Source organism: Coffea eugenioides, unplaced genomic scaffold, assembly GCF_003713205.1.
Source record: "Coffea eugenioides isolate CCC68of unplaced genomic scaffold, Ceug_1.0 ScVebR1_3370;HRSCAF=4573, whole genome shotgun sequence".
Lineage (NCBI taxonomy): Eukaryota > Viridiplantae > Streptophyta > Magnoliopsida > Gentianales > Rubiaceae > Coffea > Coffea eugenioides.
In genome coordinates, this window is record NW_020863941.1 from 16500 (window position 1) to 26660 (window position 10161).

At 35.6% G+C, this 10161-nt stretch overlaps 1 protein-coding gene across 1 annotated transcript; it reads right to left on the reverse strand.

The window, feature by feature from the left end:
• Positions 1-3357: 3357 nt before the first annotated feature.
• Positions 3358-10136, reverse strand: LOC113757847 (DNA topoisomerase 2-binding protein 1-like). The gene is made up of 10 exons (XM_027300945.1): positions 9807-10136; positions 8690-8832; positions 8231-8541; positions 7442-7609; positions 6779-7069; positions 6213-6617; positions 6081-6125; positions 5910-5995; positions 4155-4245; positions 3358-3951 (listed from the first exon to the last, which is right to left on the reverse strand). Exons 1-10 carry the CDS (start codon positions 10085-10087, stop codon positions 3874-3876), a joined length of 1899 nt encoding a protein of 632 aa, XP_027156746.1. The 5' UTR covers positions 10088-10136; the 3' UTR covers positions 3358-3873.
• Positions 10137-10161: the final 25 nt, after the last annotated feature.

The window sequence follows — 10161 nt, forward strand, 5'->3', positions numbered from 1 at the left end:
CGAATTTATGAAAACCCAACTCAAATTGCTCGATTGACAAGCCTATTTGAAATGCAAAATCTCTTATTACCACAGCTAAACTAAATGTCTTGGGATCATTTTCCAAATTCAATAAGGTTGATATCTTATGTTGTAAAATTCTTTGTAACCTTCAACCAAAAATACAATGCAGCCTCGCCCCAAATTTTTTTGGTAAAGCAAAACATAATAACATAGAATTAACCACGTTTTTCAAAATTCTATTATTTCTACTTGAAATACTTCTTATTACCTCTTGTTAGAAAACCATTTACTTCATACACATCAAAATGCACAAGTTTAAGTAAACTAGTATTTCTTTCAGCCTTAGAAAAAGATAATCTTGCCACTTTGGTTTATATGCATGTTTCACATTTCTTTTCTTCATACCATCATAGGCAATTCCTGTATATTAGATATACAATGCAGTCTCTTATTATTAACATGTCTAAATTTACTATGCCATACGGAACGAGAAGATTCAACAATATAAGCAGAATTAATATTTTTCTTAATACTCATTTTAAACATCCCATTACAAGAGAACCTTGTCCTATAAATATATTGATTGGACAAGATTATTGTATTAGAGTCTAATACAACCCTAAAACCATTCTTATTGAACGTATTAGCTGATATAAGATTTTTCCATATATCAACAACATGAAGTACATTAGTGTGTACTAGCTTTTTGCCAAATATGAATTGCAAGTCTGCTATCCTTTTACCATAAATCTTGGCAGTGTCATGATTGCTCATTATCATTTTAAAACTATCAAGAACATCTTCATGGATCTTGAATATAGAAATGCCATTGTAAATATACACCATTGCACCAAACTCATATGACCAACCCCTTAAATTGAATCTAGATGTCATGTACTATTGCAACAATTTTAGCAACATCTTTGTGTTTCACAAGATTTGTTTCAGCATTATCCTTCTTTTGCTCCTTGTTAGATGTATACTAACTTTGTTTAGAAGATTTTCTCTTCTCAGGCTCTCCACCAATGTTGTTGTTCCTCTTCTTCTCATCCACATAGTTCACCTTAGGACCAGTGGCGGAGCTAGGATTTGCAATTAGGGGGGGCGAGTCTCTGTTATTTGGACCAAGTCCAAATAACTTTCAAATATTATTGTTTGGGTCCTTGAGATGGGGCAAAGTGAAAATTTTTATCAATATTTGGGGGGGGGCAAAACAATATAATAAAAAATTTTTTACTTAGAAATTTTTTTTATAACAATTGGAGGGGGGGCAAAGTGAAATTTTTTATCAATATTTGGGGGGCAAAACAATATAATAAAAAATTTTTTACTTAGAAATTTTTTTTTTTAACAATTGGAGGGGGGGCGGTTGCCCCCCCTTCCCTCCGCCCCTGCTTAGGACCAACTTCAATTTCTCTTTTTTGAAAAATTCAAACATCCTTTTGGGTAATATGGAGCAATTTCTTTTGATAGTCATTTTAACTGGTGGCAACTTTACTATAATTGGCTCCTCTCCACTTGCAATGCCTCAAATATCTACACACCAAGATCTTTAAATTTAGAAACCAAAACTTGTAGATCATGCATTGATCAAGGAGAGAAGAATCTTCATTAATAAGAAAATCAAAATATTTCTTAATAAATTTGTCCATACCTTGTTTTTGAGTAGGATATTTATACTCCAATGCAACACAAATTTCTCTTGGTGATTTGATAGAAGCATACATGTCATAGAACCCATCCAAGAGCGTGTCCAAAATGTGGCTTCTACACAAGACTTCATCCTCTTCACGCTTCCTTCGTTCAGCCTTTAATGTTTAAAGTCTTGATATCATGATCCTTAGGAGGAGAAATTGATGACAATATCGAACCAAGTACATAGCGCTACCTTTATCATTTCACCTCTTGAAGTTTGTCCTCTTTGTATCAAGCTGATCATGTTTAATAACCCTTTGGCTTATGATCTTGAGAGGATTTTCAGTTAAAGAATCCATTTTACACGATAAAATCCTTAAGACTGTTGAAGAACAATGCATGCTAGAATGCATAAATTTGTAACAATAAATTTCACAAAGCCAATGGGATTTGTTTGATGATCTTGAGGTGTGTAGAAAATAATCTCCTTAAAGTTTTTATTGTACAATTAATAGTTTGCTTTTGGATTATGACAAAATACTTTTAGAATACAATAAGATGGAGAGAACGTTGACGATAACCCACTAAAATGATCAAATGCAAAAAGTTAATTTAATTGTAAAGAGAACTATCAATTTCTAGGAAAAGGTGTTCATACTTATTTCTAGCGTTCATAAATTATGTCCGATGAAAACAAACCTTGTAGATGAAATTTAAAAAAAAAAATTAAAAAATTAAAAAATTTCTGCCTGTTGGTGATGATCCTGTCGTGGGTCCAAATGAACTTGTAACGGGATCCAAAGTCAAATCTGGTTCACATTCTTGTCAACAAAAACCCGGCACCGAATCATCAGTAATCTGGATTGGAGCAGGATATAGAAAGGACCTCTTCGATCATGAGCCCGCTTCGGATCAGGCTTGGTATACACCAAAATTTTGATTAAGTTTTTGGTACTTTGATTTTGTTTTCAAGTCTCACATTGTACAATTCAAGTCTTATTTGTATATTCTATGTTTCATTTGTACATTTTGTGTCTCATTTGCACATTTCTACATTTCACTATAAATTATTCCAGCAATTTCTTATTGCACTTAATGCAGTACAAGGGATGGTCCTCATGAGAATCATTGTGTCCAAAATCTGAATTTCAACGTTTCAACCAAATCCCAGTAAGCAACTAAGTAAAACGATTAACTTCTTCACAATTTTTGCAAGACAAAGCCTAGTTGATGACTGCTTGAGTAATAGAGAAGGAAGGCTTGCAGGGAGAAAAGGTATTGATGAAAGTCCTCTCTCCGATGCATGTTTTACCATGGAGTATATGGTGATCTCAATTGTTTTTTCAAGCATGATTTTGACTTCTTAGCCACCGGATACAAGCAGCTAAGCATTGCAAAATTTCTCAATTAAGTATAGTCACCACAATAAATTGGCGAATTTGGCAAAGTTGTATTCTTCAACCTCTAACAATCTCTGCTTAACACTACAGATGCCATTTACAGTAACCCAAGACCAGAACTGGCAACCAGATACGTCAAATTTAAATCACTATGCCTGAGTAATAAAGTTAAATTGACTCGGATAATTCAATTCAAAGACAGAAGAGATACAAAAACATTTGAACAAGTCATTTTGTTATGCAGAGTTGCAGTCTCACAGAACGGTAAACATGTCCATGACGATCATGCTTCTCAATGAAATTTAAAGGGCTTGAAAGATGAGTGGAAAAGAAGCAGAAAACTAATTTAATTACAGAATTTGCCGTATTGGGAGCTGATTATAATTCACATACACGCTACAAAACCATAAGACTAGTCTTTGGCAACCAATTCAATTCCAAGTGGGCTCAAATTATAGTGTAAACGGTTTTCTTCGTACAGTGACACAACAAATACTTGCCTAAATCAATTCCATCTTCGACCTGTAAAACAACTAAATCCACACTCCTGCATCGTAGCTGAGCTAGTTTACGAACCACAAGTAAGCGCTTCAAAACCAAGACAATTACTTGTACTATGGTAGAGTTATCATCATTCAGCTCATATAATGCCTGTGGATCCAGATAGTGAAAAGCTTTTTCTGTTTCCATTTCCTTCTATTCTTGCAGCTTTGATAACACCCTTGCTCTCTATCCCATCAGCATCTTAAGAGCATGATATTCTCCAGTCTACAAGTTCATTCTGCTTGCAGCGCAGTGCAAATGGTCCAAAGTTTATCATTCAGTGCCCCAAAGCTTAAGTCATGCTATTCCTTGTTCGAACTCTATCAATTATCATTTGCCTGCCAGATAGATCATCGGCATACCCAACAACCTGCAATTGAACATTGCAGAAGATAAGCAACTGGTCAATATGAACACAAGGCAGGATCATCAGCCTGAAGTGCACAAAGCGATAGTTTTCCAACATCTTTGAGGTCGTGATGCACATATGTATACAGACTTATTATAGAAATATGTTCGTTGCAATGCCACTTGACAATTTCAATCAAACAAAAGCAAGTGAAAAGCACGAACCTGAGACTCTGTTGGTGTTTCAGTAAAGCCATCGTAATCGTTTGTTCTGGCATCTTCCTGGGGATTATGGGAATCATCCTTTTCATCAAACCTGAAACACAAGAAGATTGATGAATTTAGTTGCACATTCATACTCGCCTATCCGTAAACAACATTCCAAGCACAGACAAGTCAAATTGAGTTCCTGAGTCAACTATCCACCAACTTAAGTTAAATACTAACACATACTATATTCAAGACAAAGAAGGCATAGCTTGTAGTGCAGACTAAGATACCATGCAAAACTTTGAATTTTAAAAGCAAAATCCTAATTAAAGGACAGTTAAAGCAAAGACACAGATATTCTCAACGGTTCTCATCTCTTACTAGCTCTCAATGCGGTCCAATTCACAGATCACAACAACAACCACTTGAATTCTATTATTCTAGTTAATCCACCTCAGTTTGAAAACATTACAAGTGAATAACAATACCTATTGAGGAAACTTTATTTGTTAACAATCTAGACAACCAAGTCCAAACTCTAAGATAGATGCCAAGAATAATTCTATCACTGAAGGTGGATACTGCATTTGACTAAGCTGAATTTCATGAGGATAAAAATGCAAGCCAGTAATAATAATGCAAACGAAGGTGGAATCAGTTTTAAAAGAATCCGAAGAAAATGTCGACATGTAAAGTTTTGACCAAGCATGTCTACATACAGACTTTCTATCGAGCATACCTGTCAGATCTCGATGCTGAAGATGCCATAATAAAAAAACCCAAAGTTTTAGAAGAACGTTAAAGATGGTAACTCTTTTCCTCTTTGCTATTTGAGAAAACAGGAATTAGACAAACATATGTTCTAGAATATATAGATTAGGTGAACATAAAATCAACACAAGGTTATGACCATATTAATGATTGTAATGCCAGGTAAAGGAATCCAAGACACTTGAATCTTCCTGAAGAGCTCATGTTGCCTAAAACTTCAACCAGTATTAAAAGAAGTTAAATGATAAACCATAGTCATCTCACGTATGCCATCTAAGACTATATTAATCTGACAAGCCATAAACATATTGACCAAAACAAAGAAATTTCTTGTAGTGACACAAGCACAAAAAAGGAATTCACTTATCAGGATAAATAACTAGCTCCACAAGTAGTACTTCAAGGGAAAAAAATAAACATGAAGTTAAAGTTTATAGAAAGTAATTTCACAATAAAGAAACAGTCAACTGGTTGAAGTTTAATAGCAAACAGATCATTTGCCTATGCCTCTTTATCAGGTGCTGCAAATAAATGTGCTTAAACCTGAGTGGGCAAAGACACCATATACATCCATATACACACGCAGACACACAAATAGAGAGACAGAGAGACAGACAGAGATTATGGCTTGCAGGAGTCTTCTGTCATGGAAAGTACTTTTACTGAGTGCTTTCCCCAGTTTTCTCAGAGAAAGTATCTCTCAAGACCTTTACAAATTATCAGCAAAAAATTAAAAAAAAAAAAAGTACCTTCATCATCTTCTAAAGTTTCTTGTCCAATTTTTCTCCTCAAAACTTACACACATGGAAATGCCTCCTCTGGTATCTATTTCTCATCCTTAATAAAGTGTAAATCCCAGATAGAAATAAAATTGTGCAAAATGCATACGGGAGAAATATGAAGGAAAGCAACTTGAATTCTTCTTAAGGCAGAAAATATAATTAAGATGCAAGAAAAGAAACATATATAATTATAAGAAATGCTAAATAAGAAGGTCACCTATTTTTCCAGTGCTTGGGCAATCCAAGAGCGGACTGAGGCTCTCCACGATCTTGACCAAGAACAGTACAATCAGATGTAAAAAGCTGATCTAAAATTAAGAAATAAACTTTGCTAATTCACTCATTATAGTTTTAGTAGTGAACCTAAAAAAGAAGAATGTAAGGATACACTTGTACCACACGCACTTCTAGCAGGAGATTTCTGATCATGGATCTAATATCAGAGACAAGGCAAAAGATTAGATGGCAATCCAACAAAAAGATCATCTCCTTTGATGAAGAATATACAGAATAATGTTACCTTACTCGTTTGCTCCAACAAGTCCTCAATAGCAGCAGCTACATCAGGAACCATAGTGGTGACTTTGCTTGCATTTTCTGTCACGTCTTCTTCCATTGGACTTACCCGGCAGATGCTATGGGTTAAGTTTGCCTCAGAAAATGAGCATTTTGTTTTGTCAGCCTCAAAAGTCCTTGCCTTTTTTAAACAACCAATTGGGTAATTTATCTCCTCGCTTTTTTTGGTAAAAGCTTCAGTTTCTACACTTTTGGACTCTTGGGAATGCCTTGGAAGTTGAGATGCATCATCCCCAGATATTATCCCAATGCCTTGGGTAGGATACTGTGTCATAGTACAGACTCCTGTTTCTCGGTCTTGAGAAGTTGCTTCTTTTGGATAAAATGGACCTGGAGAAACAACCTTGTTCTGTCCAATCCAAAGATGCAAAATATGCAGACTGGATTAACAACAATTTCAACATATAGCTGGGAGAAACATGAATGAAGAAAATGAGATTACCAAATGTGTTTTTGTGCATATGCATGTGAGAGAGAGCAAGGAAGGGGCAGGAGGGAGGACAGACAAACCTGCTTGACACACTCATAAATCCATTCAGAATTAACTGGCTGTATCCCCCACTTACAAGCAGCCTCGTATTTTGGTCCACTGGCAAATTTACATAACAAATGCGTGACTTTCTTAGTCAGTTTTTCAACAAATCGGACTCCAAGAATAAAGCACAAATTTCTCAGCAGCAGTCTTTCTTTCTCATCATATTGCGAAACACAGAAGCGGAAGCACTTAAAACTCATGAATGGTACTTGGCATGGAAGGGGAGAATAGAGGATATGACTGCTGACATCCAGTAAGTGCCCATCCTTCAACAGAATAAGTTCACACTGTTAGCATGTATCCAAGAATGACTTGAAAACAAAAGAATCTTGTGGTCCCATGGATGGTTTTTTAATAAAGGTCACAGGCAGAGTGGAGGAATCTCCTGTGTTTCTATATAATCTTAAATTTCAATCATTAGGATGGAATAGATGCAAATGGTAAATGAAAGTTACCAAAGAACCACCTCCAAGCAGCTTTTAAATCCCCTCAAATACAACCAAGCTAATTTCAATTGAATTAGGTTCCTCATAGTACAGCTAGCAACTTAGCACCTTTAAAGTATTTAATAAAACATCATGCTGCAGGCTTCTAGACAAAGCAAATTAAAATCATTAAATCGATACTACTCTGCGTACCATTAAAGAAGAACGGATCCAGTGACTTGACACGTATTTACTGGCGGAAAAATCAGTCTCAGAAGGAACCACACCATGACACTCAACAATGAAGTGTGTATTTCCTTCAACCAGATTTTCCACAACTTCTCCTCCCCCTTGATTAACCCATTCAACGATTTCAGCCCTCTGGACGACAGAAATCAAAACTGAGAATCAAAGAAAGTCCCAAGATAACTGGAACGAAAAAGCACATTATGAGACAAAAAGATTAAAATGTTAATACAAGGAGCCAAAAAAGAAATGTTTCCTTGACCTTCTAGACTTTCTGACTCCACTTAACACTTCAACCTAACTATACATTTTGATCTCAAAATATACCTTATAGACCTGCCCAGCCGATATTGCTCAAAACCATCCAATTTACAAACCAGTTTAAGGAGTCCTTGAATTCATTTTTTTATTCCCAGAATGGGTAATACCAGCTTAAGTGTATTAATCTCCGACATGTTTAGTGCCCAGCAGCAAGACTTCAACTTTAGCAAGAAGAGATATAATATTTGCTGCCATTGTGGTATAAAAGTTCTCAAGTTTTACAAGGAGTCAATCTCCACCACTTACAAGTCAATAATTTTAAATTCTAGAACCTAGCAAGGCATCCCCATTCCAAAAACCAACTTATTAGATCGCAGAGGCCCAAATAATTTACTCAAACATTCTTTTGTATCAAAAGAACCAATAGTAAAAGAAATTTTCCCACGCATGAAAGCTTAGGGTGGTCTGCACACATTTAAAAGCAGAACAGACTACCTGATCAACGGGAAATGATCCAGAAAAGCAAAACAGTTTCCCAGCAAATACATTGGATGATATTCTGTTGTCTCTGTCATGGCTGGCACTCTTCTCTGTAGACTGCTGTTGTTTAGCAAGGTTTCCTGTATTCACCCAGGACATTTCCTCATTTCTGATACTGTCCACTTCTTTTCTCTTCTCAAATGACACACCAGACTGAGAATTTTTATATTTTACAATGTGATCATCAGGCAGGATAGGTTGAACAGAGGATCCCTGTCTCATTTCATTCATGGCCATGAACGATCTTTTGTTGGAGTTAGTGGTATCTATGAATAAGAAGAGAAATAATAATCAATCAACAGAACGTTCAGAGACACTAAGATAACAAATCAAGCCTCAGAGATCAGAACTAGCACTTAATGAAGCAAAACAACAAAAAACGATAGAGTAAGTTTCAGAAAATTAGTATCAGACCTCTTGGGAGAATTAAATCATAAGCCATGTGCCTCTTAAGCACAGGAACTTCTTTCTTTTGATGATCACAATCTTCAAGCCATTCACTTTTAACAACATAGATCACGCCTAAAGCTGCAAGGTTTCTTACTTCTTTGATCTCACTGCAAAATTGTTGAGCATGTGAGAGCACAGTGATTCCTAACCTCTAGACATCCTGAAAGTAACAAAAACGAAAAATCACAAATCATCTGACGGAATTATATAGCACTTTTGCCAAGAACAGGGTTGCTACTAATTGAATTGTCCAAAGGCCATATAATAAACATTTCAAAGCACCATTCTATATAACCATAGCAACAAATATCCGCATCCTACTCAAATTATTAAAAAAAATGGATAAGACAATGCAAAGAGAAACTGAAAAAAGGGGAGAGATGGAGAGGCAAACATCAACAAGTAATAATTGATTACAAAGCAATAAGAGTAGACAATAAAATCAGGGAGGATAAATTTCTATTTGCCACTTCCCATGATTTCCAGCGATACTTAAGTGATACAAACAGCAATTCCAGAAGTTATAATCTTGGTGTAGGGCTATTGATGGCATAAGAATTGTTTCACAAATTAAGAGCCAGGATGGAGTACCTGAACTTATCAAATATTATGGTCACAAGAAACAATTATACTTTTGCTGTGACATTTGTTTAAAATTTTCCAACTTCGAATAGATTGCTTTGTGCCAAATATCAACAAAAAAAGGATCAACTTAAGACAGAGGTACATATAAATGCAAACACCAAGAGTACTTTCAAGTCCATATTAGAATGTCACTAAACAAATTGAATTAGCTCAAAAACCTTGCAATGTCTACACAACAGACCACACAAACATCAATTTCAGCATTAACACCCACGGAATAGTAAAAAATGAACAAGCTCACAAGTAGAGAAACGACAAAGTAATCCAATATATTTAAACTTTCTACTGATACCAGGGAATTATCACTGCCATAGAAGTTCCTGAGTTTCAAGAATTCAAAATAATAACATTCAAAAAAGCTAGATACTGTCTCATTTGCAATCATGATAGTAGAAGAAAAGAATACAATAATTTGAATCAACTCACAGCATCTTACCTCTCTGATGGAGTACCAACAATTATGTGTGTCAATTTTTCATTGAAGGACATATAACGAGAACCACCACCTCTATGAACCATGCTGACCAATTTACGCATATTGTCAGCATGAAAACCAACAAGCATAATTCTGCAAACCGACAAGTACAAGTCATCCTCGGTTTGAGAGTCATCAGCAACACACCCATCAAAGTTGGAATTGTTTTTTAGCTGTTCAGCAGATTGTCCATTGTCCTCTTCTCTTGTAAAGGTAGGAGCATCACAAAATGCAGAAGACATGTCATGTGAGATATTAGCTTCTGAATTTGGTTCTGCTTTCTGAGCATACAGCCTGACTTGTGGGTCTGAAGCAG